Here is an 18185-nt window from a genome sequence, read left to right on the forward strand (position 1 = left end):
TACCGTATATAAGTTTTTCAGTGTAGGCGATGAGCATCGCCTAGATTTTCAGACACAAAACTCCTAAAAAAGAATATAGAGACATACCGTAACTTAGCATAATATTATACGTGAACCGGTTGTAAACTAGTAATGGCATCTAAGTATTCAAAGTGGGTTAACCTAGAATTCACACCGTTGAGTTGTTTTCATGTAACAGAGAGTCTTCAGGTAAGTTAAGATGAACCAATAACATTAATATTAAGCACTACCAGGTTCTTTCCAACACATTGGACACCACTATCCAAATACAGAAACTTATGTCGCGCATAGCGAATTACAATTGTAATCGATATGTTTAAACATTAATTAATACAAACCCCCTGGTAACGATCTATACTAACAAAGTATAACAATGTCAGAAGCAGATCCGTTGGTTCCGGATAATAAAGTGTCGAGCTTCTCATCCATACCGACTGGTCCAATAAGGACATCGACTCCGATTACTAGTGGGAATGTTAATCCTAAGATTGCCAATCCCTTGCCCATGGCTCAAGCCAACAAGACATCCAAAATAGCACAATCACCAAAAATAGGACTACAGAGAACCAGCAGAACTTCACAGAAGCTCAAGCTTTTGCCTGAAGACCCCACATTGGAAGAGATAGTTGGTGATAACAGCACCAATGGAGTGTACTCCCAAGTGAAGAAGATTAAAGATACTCTAGCCAGGAAAGATGCAGAGATACTAGGTAAGCTGCATAGAGATTTGTTACCCCGAGTTACAGCATATTGTACTTGTGGGTCATACAAGATGAAGGAATTAGTCAGATGGTTAAAGGATAGAAAGCGTATTCATAACACGAGTCCTAAACTCTTTGACGAATGTTTATATACCCCCTTTGTTTATAAGGACTGGAGAAGCGATAATCATGGAGATGGTAGTAATAATAATGGTGAAGCAGATAACAGATTGATAAGACTAGCAGATGAAGGTGGAGAGATTGATATTGGTAAGAGGAATGATGTGTTTATCTTTGAATATGGTGTCATTGTTATGTGGGGATATAATACTAAAGAAGAAGTAGCCTTTCTTGATGATTTGGCCAAATTTGAATCAGAAAAGTTATCAGGTGAAGATGTTCAAGTTGAAGAGTTCAATTATTATATTACTCAATCGTACCAACCTCGGATATATAATGATTTCATTACCTTAAGAGATGATTCCAATTATATGTTGAAGCTTTCTATATCGCATGCTTTGGCTCAATCGGTAAAGATCTCCTTGTTTGAAGAGCTTGTTGATAATACCATTGAAGATACTCAAGACATTCCTCAACAGATTGCTTTAACAGGTAAGGTTGAAATGACCAGAGACGAAATCATGAAGCTGATTGGGGAATTGTTCATCTTGAGAATTAATATTAATTTACACGGTTCAGTTTTGGATTCTCCAGAGTTGATGTGGGCCGAACCTCATTTAGAACCGATTTACCAAGCTACAAGAGGATATTTAGACATTAACCAACGTGTGGAATTGTTGAATCAAAGATTGGAAGTTATTAGTGATTTGTTACAGATGTTGAAAGAACAATTGGGTCATAGTCATGAAGAGAACTTGGAGTTTGTGGTTGTGGTATTAGTTGGGGTTGAAGTATTGGTTAGTATTGTTACGATATTACTTGATGTGTTTTCATATTAACTATATCTTCTTTTCGATGGCCTTGACTGATTCTTTAAAGTCTGGAGTGTTCTCAAACACCGCTCCCTTTGTTGGTGATATGGTAACATAACTGAGAACATCTTTGGAGGTTTGTTTTACGTTTTGAACCAATTGGGTAGTGGGTATCCTTAATTTGTCTGTGGTATCAACAACTGTGGACAGAAGAGTATTGTATGAGGATTGTAATAAGATGTTTCTGGGTCCAACAACGGTAACAAATTCTTCCTTCCCCACTAAGAAGTCATCCACTTTAGGAGTCTTGTTGAGCAATGTTTTTAATGAATTAAGAACCTTAGAGTACCACGGTACAACAATCACAGGTGTCTGATCAACAACTTCAACTGCTTCAGGTACAGGATGTTGGCTGGTCTTGACAACAGGTTTTGAATGTTTGACTATACAATTCTGTAAATCATAAGGACCATTCACTGTGATAGCCAACAAGTTCTTTTGATGAATAAGAATCTTTTCACCCTCTTCAACATTGATGTTATATATGGAACCATCTCCACAGAGTCCCACGTGACCTCGTCCAGTTAAGAAAGTGTACCCTTTCCAAGGACTAAATCCGGTTTTGGATTTAATAGTATAATCAGACAAAAGGGATGCTAACTTTTTTGATATGGTTCGTGGATATCTGTATAAAGATACACTAAGTGTATTACCAATGTAGGCACCAATTGCTTTTGGCTTTAAGACTGCCCAATCTGTAGACCCGTCTAATGTTACAGTGGCATATGACTTCAGCTTAGAACCAGAACTCACTAGAACCGAGAAAGGGACAGTAGAAATAAGTTTAGAATAGATATTGAATGGAGATTGCAACATTTCAATGCTTTTCCATGGCTTGAACAATTCACTGGTGATCTTCAATTCAGCTTCAACGTCCTTACAATTGTACACGGACAACAACGATCCCTTCTGTAAGTATATGGGAACAGATGGTGGTATATTCACCAGAAGTATACTGGGAGGTGTTCCCAATGTCGTAAGTTGTGGAGTATCTAATGTCGTTTCATATAAAAGTTTCTGGACGTTCTGAATGTTGGAGTCATTGGTCGATGTGGAATCCAATGCCTTGATGTTTGAGGCGGGGAACGGATTCAGACTAATGGATATAAGTCTCTGACTGATACGTATACGACTCATCACACTGTTATGGACTTGTGGGAAAGACGATGGTTCTTGGTTGTATATCTGAGTTTTTATTGGAGTAGTGAAAAATTACACAAAACGGATGCAACAAAGTGAGGGCATAGTATAGATGTGGTAAGTGTTGTCACATAATAGTTGAGGGCTAGTAAGAGTAATTGGTTGTAGTGGCTCGAAATACATAACAATCGGATTTAAGAGTCGTTGCTGTAAGGCCAACTTAAGGTAGAACAGTAAGCAGTAACTCGTAGAGGAGAGTACTCTCTATAGAAGGAGAAGTACAAAATAGTCGTGCACCAACCATCAAACATAATATATGCATTTGTTCACTTATATAGCTTTAAGTATCAAGATTAATCAATTAAGATTAATCTCTTTTCCAACGAACTTGTCCTGGCTGTTTGGCATAGTAAATCCCACCAACTTCTATACTGGTGTTCCAGTGATCAATGTGAGAGCACAAAGCACTAGATAAAGCCATTTCACGACAAATCTTGGACTCATCTATCACAAGAGTGAACCCATTAACACCATTGGGAATAACTCTCCCAATTCTTTCTCTAACTTCAGATTCTTTTTCTCCAACATTATGGACTTTCTCCAACCATCTTCCTTTAGATGTCCATTGATAAGTGTATCCATCGGCCATAGTAAACATCCGATAACTATCATTAGCATCAACTCTATGGTTAATAATATGCCATCCAAGTTCAGCAGCTGGAATAGTGGGAGCTCTTATCAATAGTACATTAGAACGTAAACCGGCTCTAACATCAGCAACTGGTTCATCTTCACCATTTGGTCCTGTTCCAGTAATACTACTGGAATACATTCTATAAGCACCTTTAACAGCACGAGATCTAAGAAACCAGAAAAGCTTATCACCGGGGTTCTTCGGTCCAATGGGCATTTGTCCATGATTGGTATCATAGACATCAAAGATCTTGGAGCCACTTCCAAAACGTTTAAGTACAACATATTGGTTAGTCTTTTGTTCGTCAAGTTCGATGATGGTTGGAACATAACGCGAAGCTCTACGATGAGGATGAAAGAGTACCGCTTTGGCTTGAACCAAAGGTCTCATAACTGGGAATAAGATCAACTCAATAGGCATTTTTACTAGCAAAAAATTGATTAATAAAGGGTGCAGAAGAAAAGAGTATACTATCATAAAAATTAAAGTAACCGCTGTACAAAAGTATTTAGACTATTTTTTTTGCACCCAAAATCTTACACTCAAACTAATAACGGCACTGACACCGAAAGCATCTCTATCGAATCATAGATATTGACCCATTATATCAATTAACTACAAACAATAAAATCACTATTGAATCACAGATGAGAAAGCATTCTTGAAAGCCTCCTTGGCACCCTTGTTAAGTATATTACCGTGACACATAACAATGGTATGGAAATTCCAATCATAGATCTGTCTCAAGCCAACCGCATTCTTGTCTGGTTTCGCAACTATACCAGTCATCTTATTCCCCACCTTAGAGTATGGTTGCATGTATCTAGTAAGGAACGATAACCCACTATGAGGGTAAAAGTTTTCAGAATATCCAGTTCCAGGAGAATACTGTTCCATGCTATCTTGCATATTAAAGAGAAGATCTGCTTCGAAAAGTATTTGACTATTCTTATCAAACATCACAAGCTCTTGGTTCACGTGATATGGCAAGTACACAAACTCAAAGTTATCCAAGATAATTGAATCTTTGATGCCCAACCCTTCCAATTCCGCTTTCCCAATCAACTTATCGCTATCTTTGGAAGTCACAACATAATCCGCGTGTACATTGATGTTCTCCATTCCAATGACCTTAAGATTGGGGTATACATTCTGAAATGACTTAACAGCCATAGTGTGCTCCTTATCTGGAACAATCAAATACTCGACTTTAGTGTTACCCAAAGTATTGAGTGCATCTGTCACAACTTCTCCATAGGGTAAAGCAGACCATACCACCACACCACCGTTGTAGTTGAACAATGCCATCCGTGCTCCGATATTGAGTACATCTTTGCGTGAGAAAGCTGTGCTTGAAATCACAATATTGTCTGTCAACTTGCGAGTAATCGCCTTTAATTCCTTGGGGTATCCCATGATAGTAAAACAAAGATACTTAGAATATATTATCCCTACTTTGCTTTACACATTTTGGTATCATATATATATCTATATAATAGGTCGCGGATAATGGCTATGTTGAAGAAATTACTGTGACGTAGTGCTCTTACCCAATGGAAGCACTCCTATCAAATCTAATAACTCCGATGCTGACACACAACTATGCTTAGTCATATCAAATCCAATAACTCCGATGCTGACACACCATTAGATTTAGTGATAGAAGGCTTTGGTGTAGATGAAACCGACATTGGAGTTAGCACACTGTTGAACCCAGGTGGGTAGTTCGTTGTTGGAGTTGATGCTGGTGTTGGTGACATAGGCTTCATAACAGGAATACTGGAATTGATGGTGTTATTGACCTTTGCGGCATCCCAATTGATACCTGAAGCCTGTTGGAAGTCTTCAAAGTCTTCGTCATCGCCGGTTACCGGCAGTTTAGAGCTTGGTTGTAACACAGGAGTATTGATTTGATTAACAACTCTTGAATTTGAGGTGTTGGAAGCTTGACTAATCGCACCAAACGTCAATGGTTGAGCCTTATTGTTGGTCCCCCTGTTGTTGTTTCTTTTGGGTTGTAGTACTATTGGTTCCACAGGAGCCCTGTTATTGGAAGCAATAGGTGAACGCTGCGGTCTGGCCAGTTCATTAAGTTCTCTAGAGATCTTCCTCGGTTGCATAATACTCTTTGACAGTGGTCCTTTGATGCTCAGCTCTTTATTGCCAGCAGATATCTTCTGTTGGCTAATTAATTGGTTGATAGAGTTACCTCCAGCAGCACTAGAATCAGTGGGCAACGTTGTCAACTTCCGTTCTACTAATGTATTTTGGATCTTGCTGATTGAACCCATGAATGCCTCAAATTCTGATCTTGTACAATCATTACACCCGAATGCTAAATTATAGCAATGAGGTAATATGGATTCGACCAGTTTATCCAAATCAAGAGAAATATGTTCACTTTCAATCAATTTCATATAGAAAGACAAGACATTTAATACCACTCGTTTGTCTCTGCTTTTTAAATTAGCCATAATAGGAATTATTTGTTCGATTACAATCGGCTTATCAATGATTCTTTCGTTAACAAGCATCTCAAAAGAAGTGATAGTTGCAAGTTTAGTTGAAAGAACAGTTGTAAATTTGAATACTTGAGCAATCGTTGGCACCAAAGTATTCTTTATATATGGGAAATCCATTTTGGATACAAACAGTGGAAGTTTCTGCAAGAAAGATTCCTGTAAAACAATCTGATCTTGTTGATAAGAAGGATCTGATGGAGCATTCACCAAAAATAATTCCAACGATTGGGAAATTAGTTCCATTAATTGTTTATCATTTAATTTGGTATCCAAAGTTGATAAATTATCCACAATTGTTAATCTTATTTTAACTGATGAATTCAACAATTTAGTAAATAAGTTAGTTTTCTTCTTTTTATCGTCCACTAAAAGAACTTCGTAGATTCTATCTTGAAATCCTAAACTGGAAAGCTCAGAACCGATTTTAAAGATTATTGAAAGCGAAAGATTGACTTGTAATTCTAAATCTTTGTCTGCAAAGGTACCCAATTTTGCAGGTAGAATGTGAAGTTCATTAACAATAAGATCAATAAGTAATGGTAATAATTTGCCTTGTTTAAAACTGGCAGGGAATTGACCAAGCAAAGATTCATCTTCTTGTAATAATCCCTTCAAGAACACAAGACGTTCCTCTGAAGATTTTGTAGCAAATTCATCAATGAAAAGCATAGCCTTGATTAAACTTCCATTGAAATAATCCGAATCAATGAATTGATCAATAGTTATTCTGTCATGTGGATATCTGGCCAATAGGTTAACCATTATGGGGAATAAAGTCTCTGGCACATTCTTCAAAACATATTTTAACTCTGAAGCTCTATGGTTGTAAAACTTCTTTTCAAACCTATGGAATTCATGTTTGAAATCAGATATTGAATTAGTCTCAAAACAGTTGATCAATGATTCTCCTCCATTATAAATATAATAAACCAAACATCCCAAAGACCAAATATCATTGGCCATATCAAGTTTTGAGTTTGAATCCAATATAAGTTCTGGTGCAGTATAATTAACATTCAAGTTAGCAAACGGTACCAAAGAGCTATTATTCATGATATAGAAGTTCTCTCTATCCAGAAAAGAAATTTCATTCAAGTTTTGAATAAAGGTAAACCCCCCTAACTTCCAATCACCGAGATTGTTAATAAATATTGATGAAGGTTGTAAGTTCATATGCACTATGTTACAGAAGTTATGCAAGAACTGTATACCTTTAGATAATTGGAGTAAACCCTTCTGAATCGTCAATACATCCATATGTTTATCTGATAAAGATACCAAATTATTAGTTACAGGTTCGGTGGCAAAGAGAAACTTTGTTTTAGTTTCCTCCAATACTTCTAGTACTGTTAACAATTGAGGATGTTTCAACTTAGCCAATTGACCAATTTCTTTCCGAACAAGATCGTAGCATTCATTAATGATAAGCCTGGGACTTTTGCTGCCATTGCTATATGAACTGCCACCAATCATTCTTTGGACTCCAGATTCAAATTTTGTCTTATCAAAGATAAACACTGAAGCTAATTTACCATTGGTTCTATGTTTAGCTGGATACACCAGCCACGGCTCCGAATGGAAGGTTGCATTTTCCAGAACATTGTAATCAGACCGTATACCTGTTTTGAATACCGACCGGAACATCTTTGATCCGGATGTATATAAGAACAGAGTGTTAGCAGTTACGATAGTTGTTAGTATAAAGTGTAGACATTTTGTGTTGATGAAAAATGCGACATTATTTAGAGACATAGACAAACAAGAAGAGTTGCACAACCGAACAAGAACAATTACAACTGGAGCTTACATCATACACTGGTAGAGAAGTGCTTGTTATAGTGCATTGTTTTTAGCAGACACAGTAACAAGTTATAGGCTAGTAATTTATTTCGTTAAGGCAAAACTATAGTACAGTTAAAGTCAGATAGTTAATCAGACAAGAGTCTATAGTACCGGATATAAGTTTACTAGAGAAAGCTTCCACTATTACTTTGTCTAACCATGGAATTGGTGGAAGAAAACTACAATCATTCGACTGAAAGATTGGATAAACCATCTCAATACTTAATAAGAAAGGCCATTCGTCGTCAAAACTTTGAAAACATTGAAAAGTCTCTTAATCCCAAAACTGTATACATTGGGAACCTCAGCCATTTCACTACAGAAGAACAGCTCCATGAACTCTTTCTGAAATGTGGTGCCATTGATAGAATCATTATGGGATTAGATAGAAACAAGTTGACCCCATGTGGGTTTTGCTTTGTTATTTATAAGCATGAACAAGGGTCTTTAAATGCCATCAAATTTCTTCAAGGGACCATTTTGGATAGTCAAAACTTGGAGATTGACTTGGATCCAGGATTCAGAGAAGGTAGACAGTTTGGTAGAGGAGTATATGGAGGTCAAGCCCAGCATGATTTTGCTCAAGGAGGTGGAGCACCAGGTAATGGATTCAGAGGCAGAGGAGGTGGTGGTGGATTCAGAGGTAACTTTAGAGGTGGACGTGGCAGGGGAAATTTCAGAGGCAGAGGAGGTCCAAGAGGAAATTTCAGAGGCAATTTCAGAGGAGGTCCAAGAGGAGCATTTAGAGGTGGTTCATTTGGTGGTGGAGGTCGTAGAGATTTCGAACCTCATGATGATCAATTTTGATGGAAGAAAAAAAAGCATATAAACATTCTTAATATCATATACATTTATAGTTAATATAGTAGAATTGAAAAAGACGGATATAAAAGACAGATGTGAAAGACGAATATAAAGCAAACTAAGTTTTCAATCTAACGTTGACAATTGATGTACTCATCTGAAAGGAAGTTGGATGTAGCACACCAATTGGAGTTGTAGCAGTCATCTGAAACAACAGTTCCGTTGGAGCAATCATCAATGAATGGAGAATGACGGAATCTTATATCCGTATACTTTTGATTGAAAGAGATATCAGTTTGGTTTTTTAAGTTCTCCATCAAGTATTTATGGAAAAATGTAGAGTTTAATGGAGCATCTGTTGGCCATGAGTGTTCTGGATCATAAGTGTCTCTAAGGGAATATTCAAACAACCATTTTGGTTCCAGTGCACCATCGACAAAAGTTTCATTAAGTTGGGTGTAGTAACTGTAGGAGTTTATGATGTTAAACGATTCATTTTCAACTTCATAGTATCTCCAAGAAGGGTTATAGTTGGCCAAAGGAGTCACCGATTGGACAATCCAAGCCATATTAATTACATCTTCAATCTCCTTGGAGGAATTGGTGGAATAAAGAATCTTAAACTCATCTTGATGAGTATGGCCAAAAAAGACATTGGCAATGGTATAAGGAGAAAACCGTTCAACAATTTGAGCAAAGATCTTGGATTGAATGGGTAATGCATCGAAATCACCACTTGGAATATGAGCCATAAGCCAGACTCTTTGACCTTTAGATTCAGATTCAACTAATTCATTGATAAGAAACTCCCATTGACCAAACGCATCGGCATTAGTGGAAAGGTTGATGTAAGACCATAAGTTCTTTTGATAATAAGCGTTGGAATTCAAGGAGATGACCTTCAACCCACGTTTAGATTCATAGGCAAACCCTGAATAATGGGATCTGAGTGATTCAATACTAACATTATCATTCATCCATTTGTTGTCTAAATAGATTTGATTAATGAGATCAGAATCCCAGTTATAGGAGTTGTTGAATTCATAATCAATTGGTGATAATTGACCGTAAGGGAAAGTATCATGATTACCCAAAGAAGCTAACACTGGGATGTCACCTAAATAATGTTTCATAATACTGAAGCACTTGGTTTCTGCTTCTTTAGTTGCATCTGGGGAACAGTGGATCTTATCATGATCAACCAAATCACCAGTGAATATAGTGAATTCGAATTCCTTATCACCATGGGCCAGCTTAATGTAACTCATGGTATTATTGAGAAGAACTTCCGGAGAATCACATTTGTATCCACCCCAAGTAGTAGCTGGTTGAGATACATAGCTCCAACCTCTATATTTGGGGAAATTATAGTAGGATCCTGGTACAAAGACATCATTATCATCATAATGAGCATCAGGATAAAATGCAATATCAATTTCATTAAGATCAGCACCAGAGTTTTCAAATGCAGTAGTGAAATTGTAATTTTTGGTGGTCAACTTGGAGTTATAAGATTCTGGCAAACAACAAGGAGTAACAGAACAATTGCTTTCCGAACCTAAAGTGTATCTTAATTGAATATGGAAATCAGAAATATGTAAAACATTAAAGGTATCTGAATTGTTGGTATAATTTGGAGGAGAGTTGTATTCTTCCTTCTTTTCAGGATACCATTCATTGACGCCAAACATTTCATTAACATCCGGAGTCTCAGGTAAATTACAAGAGCTCCATTTGTAGTAGCAATAATATGTCAAATCTAAATCTGATGAAGTGTTGAAGTTTTGAAGCATATGAAGGAAATCATTATCCCAAAAGTTAACTGCTGAAGTTCCAGTAGCAGCAAATTTCTGACCTTCACTATCGATATCAAAGAAATGCTTTTCATTGGTGGTAATAAAAAAATCCTTCAAGTTACATTTGGTATCAGAATTGTTATTAGCTTGAAGACATTGCTTATAAACAAGAAGGGAAATTAAATGGGATTTATCTGGGTTTTCTTCAAGTAAATTCTTTGCAAACTTTACTCTTGTTTTGCAAGAATTACATTTGGAAGAATTGGTTGTTAACGAAGTCAAATTTTTCAAATGGAAAGTAATGAAATCACTATCAGCAGCCGTAAGAGTATCATATACAGGCTCAAGAAATGAATCTCTTCTAACAAGTTCGGCAGCTTGTTTAGAAAGAGAATCAAGTCCTGGAACGGTAACTGCATTGACACCTGTCAAACATGCAGCAATGGCCACACCTGCTAATGATTTAAGTAACATACCCAAAAAATATTTATATTGCTGTTAATGGCTTCGAATTTCAGGCTACGTCAAGAAATTTAAGAGCAGATATCTTTCCTTTTATTCTACTTTTAGTTCGATGAAATTAGGGTATGCCAGTCAACGGTTACGTCAAATTTAAATTGGGTGCAAAACTTTCGGTATCCATTATGCACACCAGCCAGGGGAATTAAGTTGTAATATTGTTCCACGTGCAGCAGAAATGATAGGATATTAGCCAATAAGGAGAGCCGTTCGTATACAAAAAAGGGGAACCCATAACCTCATAACAATCTTGTACATAGTAGAACCAATACATAGCAGTATAAAGTTCAATAGCATCAAAAAGGGGACACAATTTTGTGCTATTACTTAGGATTTTAATAAAAAGAGGGTTACACTATACACACACAATAAACATATCAATTCGGCTAACACGAAGTGGGCCAATATCATCAACAATAATTACCGTCGATTGATGAAGTTCGTACTTCTGATATCCCAAGGGCTTAATTGATGTAATGAAACACAACCATAACTCAAAACAAAGCTTGATACTTCTACCTGCTGTATGTAGGTTATATCAGCCTTATGGTTGCCATTGCAATGATATAGTCCATTAACCCACCAAGCAGTGCACCCATGTGGTTTAATTTAGCACGGTAATTTATGCCGCAATGTGTTATCATAGTGTTCGGCACCATTTAAGAGGATATTTCAATGCACTAATAATTGAATCTCATACCACACCTGAACACGGACATAGGAGGAGTTTCAAATACCATCGTTTTACATAAAAGACAATAATCACGTGTATATTCACGTGAAATTTGTGTAAAAATTTTTGCTCATGTTAGCAGCCTTTTAGTGCCAACAACGTTACTACGGCAACCAAATTGGCCGATGTCTCGACATATACAGGTGAGGCTCGTGCTACCTTTTGGGTGTACTACGATAGTCTGGTGCTCAATACTTTAGAGGTGATGAGTGGCTTAACCTTAGGTGTTTACCTTAATGGTAGTTGTTAGTCAGAATGAAATGTCTTAATTCCTTCCTAAGCGTGGCTTGATTTCTTATGTATCCTTATAAACTTAAGATCCTTGGAGGATTCTAAGACTCCACATTTCTAAATATGGGTGAAATATTACTCAATGTATATTTCATTTCAGCTCAGATTTTCTTCATCTTTCAAACACTTTTGAACCTCAGCCTCCTTTATTATCATCACCCGGATTCTCCGGTTACACATGCCCCTTCCTTTGCCATTAACATCCTAGTCATCATTATCCGACTCTTCTTTTGCAATCAGTCTAGGGTGATGATCCTGGGGGGAATGATCCTGCAGGACCTCACTTGTCCTTCAATCAACATCTATTCACTGACAAAGTGGTAGCGCCTGTTAACGTTCTGGATATTATCTTTGCAGTAGAATTGGATAAGATGAATTAGCTTATTTCTTAGTACGGCTTGATGGATTCAAAGTTTATACTTTTCTAAGTACAGGTTGAGTTCTTTTTCATAAGACTCCACTTCAACCTCAACCATCTTCAAAGTGTGATCATCATTTCCCCTCTGATTAACACGAGGTAGAGATGCTAAATCGTATGTTCTTCTTTACCCATTTCTCTCCATTAGATTTCTTCAACATCTACCTCCTCTCCACCAGTCACCTAAGTCCCTCTTAAATTCCTTTCTTTGTTATTGGTTTCTCAAACCTAAAACAGAGGGTACATCTTCATGTGCGTCTTGAATAGTCCATTTCCGCTAAGGTTGAATGAGTGTGCCCCGATTAGATTGGCTGCAAACGGTAATTATGAAACAGGAATTTGACCGCCTCTTGTTGGAAAATGGGGTACGAAAGTGGTGAAAAGCAGGGAGGAGGTGAAACCGTGAAATCGAGCTATATCCAAGGATCTTCAATTTCGAAGGTACTTGAAATAATTCTTAGTCGCATGTATATTTAGATTAATAATGCTTATGATTTCACGAAATATAATTTTTGAAAATATTACTTTGTTGCTAGCATTATCAGATTATCAATACTTAGATCTTTGGTCACACTTTGCTATTGAAATTTTTCAAGTGTTTCCTTTGGTGTACAATATAATGGCTATTATATCTCAAATTGTATCCTTAGATACTCTTTTACCTCACCAAATGTTTAAAGCTTAAAAGGCTTAGCATGGTACCTCTTCATTGATGGTTCCAATTATAGTCAGCTTGCTTCATTCCATAGGCTGGCTGTTTGAGTAACCAACAGTAACCTTGTTTTGTCTCATAGCTCCTGGGTGGCTTGACGTATAGGTTAGGTAAATCAAACGCTGCATCTATTTATGCTTATGAGATGCTAAAATGGTGTATTTCCCAATTCATTTCGTTTGCTATGGAGGTAAATATGCGGGTTTCTAAATCTGTGAATGGGTGGTTACATGGAGTAATAAAAAAATACTCAGACTTATTTGCTTAGCCCATGTATTATACACTTGATTTGAATACCTTTCTCTTTTAATCTTCTTGCATATATTGGTGATAGACTCTACTTTCCTTGGCATGGTACTTCATCATAGACGTTCGTCTCTTTCAAAACTCTGTACTTCTTTCGTACGTTTTTGAATGTTGTAGCTTTTTTTACAGTATTTTCTACAAAATCGTAAGACTTGCTCATTTAGTTGCCAAATAGAAACTAAATTTCATTGAAATCTGTGTCTGATTGCGAAATTGAATACACAGTTTTAATACCGGCAAATTCGGTATTGAACGCTTATTGTTCCTCAAGTTTTTGACAATCCAGTCACAAGAGTGTCTTGGACCAAGTCACGAGACAGAAGTACATTATTTTAGGAAGTCGTTCATTGGCGAATCAGCACTATCTAACTAAATGTAAGGGTACGGATTGTAGCAGAAGACGAGAGCAGTCATATTCCTAATTTTGGAGTGACTTCTTTGAAATTCAAACGAAATACATGATGACTTAAAACGAATTTAGAATGACTTGGAAATGGTAGCCTATTTTTTTTAACATTATATGTAATTTCCATAAACAGGACAAAACTCTCGGGATTTTCTTAACTATTAACTTACAATGTGACACAGAATTATCACCACCCAACTCAACCGTGATTTGAAGTCCCATTGTTCTAAGCCGTCAAACCTCGATCGTGTTTTCCTAAACAGGCTTTCGTGCCAAACTACTTGGGTTCAGTTTTTTACCTCTGTCAGAACCTTCACTACACAGTGTGAGACAATCCAAAGTTTACAGGACTTCTAGACCACCACCCTGAGTACCAACGAAGTAGTTGACTGTCCCAAGTTTACCAAAGAAGCAACTGCAAAAGTTTATACTCCAACACCAACCTCAATACAATTTGACACAAAACAGGTTGTGACCCCTATTGTTAAAGATCATCAAAACACAGTAATTGGCCCCATTGAAGTTACCACAAAATCAGTAGGTCTTTTGTATTTAAGGTGTGTTGCCTCTGCCTCTACATTTTGTCTGAGCATAAATAAACTCTAAAGATATTGTTTTGGGTAGTTTCATGTCTGTAATCCAATAAACCGAATGAATAGTAGTTGTACTTCGTAAACGATGAGCTCTATACTCATTGGTCCATATTTTATGCACTTATTACCCAGCCAAGCATCGACCAATGCCGTGTGAAGCACTAAGGGCTAAAATGACAGACCATATAGTCTGTTCTGAAGTTTGCCTAAGCCTAACCATGTTTCTAAGTTCAACAAGTATCGCCTGCATGTCTATGATAATTATGCAGTTCCTTTCCAAATTCTGTTGATATTTTTCCGTTTTAGGCCACTTAGTCTACGTATTGGTCATAGGAAAGATGCAGGACCAATATCGTCTCCATTGGTGAGCCGGAACATGAAAGGACTATTGTATTGAAGGTCAGCTCACCGAACAAACAAACACCACCAATACCTAAGCCCATGTCTACAATACAAAGCGGAGGTTAAATGAAAGACATTGAGAATAAACACCATCCAACAAAAACAACAATGACATTCAGCAACTAGATTTAACCCCCGTAACTTTGGATATATCTGTGAAGGCAATGATTGGCTAAACCAAGTATGATGGATTTGTTTTAGAATATGTTCCAAGACTTTAAATATTCACATCAAACACTAACTAAGTGTCAGATTTTCCCTTCCTACACCAATCATTTGATGATCCGCTCGTTCATCAGTTCAAAGTTGGTTTGTGTAACCGTTGATTGTTTGTGTTACAATGTAGGGTTCAAAAACCTTATTGATGCCTATTGTTAGGAAATACATCAGTATCAACAACCAGATGCGGCTTTTGCTAGAACTCGGGTGACTAGGAAAATGGAGTGGGGAGGGTTTCATTCATTCGAATCCAAATAAAAGGATGAGCTTATCTCGTTGAAATAATTTTGTAGACTTTAATGGCAATTCTTTAGTGTTCAAAGAAATTTTCATAACAACTCCTGCCTCCACATTCATTTTATAACGTTATTCATTCATTCATTCAATCCTTTTATTCGTTAATACCCTACCCAATTCTTTTTTGATATAAAAATATTCTTCAATTATCAACAGACGAAATGCAAATCCTTTCAGTGCCTGTTCTCATTGCTTTGGCTACTGCCGTAGCTGCTGATGTGACTACTTCTTATATTTCCACCATCACCATTACCACTACCCTTTTAAGCCCTCAAGAATCTTCTTCCATTTCTGCAGCATCAGTGGCATCAGTTGCATCAGTTTCTTCAGTTTCCGCAGCCTCTGTGGCTTCCGAGGCTTCAGTGGTTTCAGTTTCTGCTGCTTCAGCTTCTAAGGCATCTGTTGCTTCAGTTTCAGCTTCTTCAGTTTCAGCTGCTTCAGCTTCTTCAGTTTCTGCCGCTTCAGCTGCTTCTGCATCAGCTTCTGTAGCTTCTGTATCTGTGGCTTCAGCATTATCAGCATCTGCTGCTTCTGTTTCATTAGCCTCCGTTGCGTCTGCTCTTTCTGCTGCAGCTGCTGAAACTAAGTTACTTAAGGCTGCCGCTTTTACTGCTAACTCAACAACAAGAGCAACAACAACTTCAACTTCAGCTTTCCTTAACACCACCACTGCTTCTTCATTTTCTAGTACAGCATACTTGAATTCTACTACCATTTCAGTGTCTGAAGAAATGACTTCTTCCCCTTCTGCAACTTCAACTGAAGCTATGAGTGCCTCGAGCTCTGGTGCAACCACTGCTGCGTCAACTGCTACTGGTGGTGCCATCGCTAATGGTGTATCCTTAGGTATGCTAGGTCTTGCAGCTATGGCCTTGTTATAAGCAGCCAACTATCACCATACCAGTTAACTACTAGAAATCGATAAAAAGATCTCGTCCATTCATTTAAAATTGTCTTTTCCGCTCATTTCAACTATCATCGTTTGCCTTTTTTTGATTTTACTTCTTGTACTATTAACTGCTGTTGTATTTTACTATATGTTTATCTCTATTAATTTTTTTTGATGTTATCTGTAATAAACTTATATATATGTATACCTTTAAATATATGTTTATTCTATATTACTGAAACCTTCTCCCATTAAGATCGTTCATAAAGTTCTGCGGACTAACAGCATAGTACTCCTTTTTAGTCATTCCAAGAGGTATCTTAGCTGGAACTGGAGGTCCTTTTTCATTCATCTCCTCATATTCTTGTCCTAATCTTTCAAATACATTGGGCGAGAACTTGCCCTTTCCAGTGTACCCTGTTTGTGCAGTTCTATAATCCACCGATAAATCTTGGTTCGTAGCTAACCCTGCTTTCATTCGCCAATCACGGTTCATTTGACTTGTGGGTTGAGGTGCTGCTTCTAATTCATCAGGGTCTCGAAGTCTTGCTCCTGATGAAGGAACAGGAAGTGGTTTGCTCGTATTCAACCCAATACTATCAGCAGAAAACGGAGCAGAATCATCTGGAATAGGTTCATAGAAATCTGGTGGAGGTTTCCTTAAAGGTTTCCTTTTAGGGCTTGAAGATACTGTAGAATATTGACTATGGCTTAGACTTTGATTTAGACTTTGACTATTAAGTGAAGAATCAAAGTTGTAATTGGAAGTATAATTAGAATGTGCTCCTGAAACTGCAAACCCAGCATTGGACTCAGGGAATGGTGAAAATTCAGGACTTTGTGAACTTTGTTGTGGAAATGTAAGTCTTGATGGAGGTGGAGTTGATTGACGAAAATCATAATTAGGAATGAATGGTGAAGAAGATGTTTCTTCACGAACAGGACTTGAATTTCTCTTTAAATTTGCTAAACTGAATTTTGATTTTGGTGGTGAAGAATTAGCATCTGCCCATACAGAAGTACCGTTTCCGGTTTTGTCATGTTGAGGAGGAGTAGTGAAAAACCCCATTACTTTCTTAGCCTTTTTAAGTATACCTTTCTCCTTTGGAGTATCGTCAAATGGACTTGAAGCTTGAATTTTAACAGAAGAACTTGAAGTATTTGCTGTTGAAGTGGAGTTAGTAGGACCTGATTCTCCTAATAATGAAGGTCTACTACCAACACTATTGCCATGATTACTATAAGATCGACTTCCGCTAGGGGATGATATTCCTGATTGAAAAGTACTTTCATCTATGGACACTTGCGGATCAGAGCTTATGGATTGAAACATATTTGATTCTTGATAACGATTTCGAGGGAACTCTTCAGAGATCAACTTTTGGCTATGGATTGCACTCTCACTTTTTATCTTTGGAGGTAATACTGGTACTGCTGGTGTAAAAGTCATTTCAAGACATATACTACCATGAACTTGGCCATTACATTGAAGCTCATAATTCTTATCATGAATGTAAACCCTTTTATCAAAGTCATAATTCTTTGCCAGTTGGAATACTGCAGCGCAATCTATTTCACAACTACCTATAAGGGTTGGATCACCTTTTGTTTCATCCAACACATCTAACTTCATAATTGGTCTACGTTCTCTGTGTAGCTTAAATTCTATCCTCTCCTTCCATTCTGGAGTTTGTCCCCCCCTATAGATACTTGAAGTCCTTTGAGCTACAGTACCCATTCTTAAAGTAACATACGGGTCTTGCTTCTCGAATTTACGACGATTGGGAAGGTTTCTAGCGTTAACAACATATATCACAAGTGATCCATCTGCTGAATCAGGACCTCTAATGTCTTCCTCCATGTTTTTGCAGAAGTTTTATTGTGGTAT

At 37.3% G+C, this 18185-nt stretch overlaps 8 protein-coding genes across 8 annotated transcripts; 2 read left to right on the forward strand and 6 right to left on the reverse strand.

The window, feature by feature from the left end:
• Positions 1–394: 394 nt before the first annotated feature.
• Positions 395–1681, forward strand: RMD1 (uncharacterized protein; the record flags this gene model as incomplete). Its single annotated transcript, XM_043191270.1, has 1 exon — positions 395–1681. The coding sequence occupies one exon, from the start codon at positions 395–397 to the stop codon at positions 1679–1681; it is 1287 nt and encodes a 428-aa protein (XP_043049282.1).
• Positions 1682–2851, reverse strand: AIM24 (uncharacterized protein; the record flags this gene model as incomplete). Its single annotated transcript, XM_043191271.1, has 1 exon — positions 1682–2851. One exon carries the CDS (start codon positions 2849–2851, stop codon positions 1682–1684), a length of 1170 nt encoding a protein of 389 aa, XP_043049283.1.
• Positions 2852–3221: 370 nt separating this feature from the next.
• On the reverse strand, positions 3222–4151 carry KQ657_000427 (uncharacterized protein; the record flags this gene model as incomplete). Its single annotated transcript, XM_043191272.1, has 2 exons — positions 3222–3973; positions 4148–4151. 2 exons carry the CDS (start codon positions 4149–4151, stop codon positions 3222–3224), a joined length of 756 nt encoding a protein of 251 aa, XP_043049284.1.
• A 30-nt stretch (positions 4152–4181) lies between these two features.
• KQ657_000428 (uncharacterized protein) lies at positions 4182–4964 on the reverse strand (the record flags this gene model as incomplete). Its single annotated transcript, XM_043191273.1, has 1 exon — positions 4182–4964. One exon carries the CDS (start codon positions 4962–4964, stop codon positions 4182–4184), a length of 783 nt encoding a protein of 260 aa, XP_043049285.1.
• Positions 4965–5158: 194 nt separating this feature from the next.
• KQ657_000429 (uncharacterized protein) lies at positions 5159–7714 on the reverse strand (the record flags this gene model as incomplete). The annotated part of the gene is made up of 1 exon (XM_043191274.1): positions 5159–7714. The coding sequence occupies one exon, from the start codon at positions 7712–7714 to the stop codon at positions 5159–5161; it is 2556 nt and encodes an 851-aa protein (XP_043049286.1).
• A 357-nt stretch (positions 7715–8071) lies between these two features.
• CBC2 (uncharacterized protein) lies at positions 8072–8719 on the forward strand (the record flags this gene model as incomplete). The annotated part of the gene is made up of 1 exon (XM_043191275.1): positions 8072–8719. One exon carries the CDS (start codon positions 8072–8074, stop codon positions 8717–8719), a length of 648 nt encoding a protein of 215 aa, XP_043049287.1.
• A 128-nt stretch (positions 8720–8847) lies between these two features.
• Positions 8848–13265, reverse strand: KQ657_000431 (PPN1 endopolyphosphatase family protein; the record flags this gene model as incomplete). Its single annotated transcript, XM_043191276.1, has 3 exons — positions 8848–10967; positions 13030–13051; positions 13245–13265. 3 exons carry the CDS (start codon positions 13263–13265, stop codon positions 8848–8850), a joined length of 2163 nt encoding a protein of 720 aa, XP_043049288.1.
• Positions 13266–15679: 2414 nt separating this feature from the next.
• On the reverse strand, positions 15680–18158 carry INN1 (Inn1p; the record flags this gene model as incomplete). The annotated part of the gene is made up of 2 exons (XM_043191277.1): positions 15680–16297; positions 16581–18158. 2 exons carry the CDS (start codon positions 18156–18158, stop codon positions 15680–15682), a joined length of 2196 nt encoding a protein of 731 aa, XP_043049289.1.
• Positions 18159–18185: the final 27 nt, after the last annotated feature.

Source organism: Scheffersomyces spartinae, assembly GCF_019049425.1.
Source record: "Scheffersomyces spartinae strain ARV_011 chromosome Unknown scaffold_10, whole genome shotgun sequence".
In the NCBI taxonomy this organism is placed as follows: Eukaryota; Fungi; Ascomycota; class Pichiomycetes; order Serinales; family Debaryomycetaceae; genus Lizanozyma; species Lizanozyma spartinae.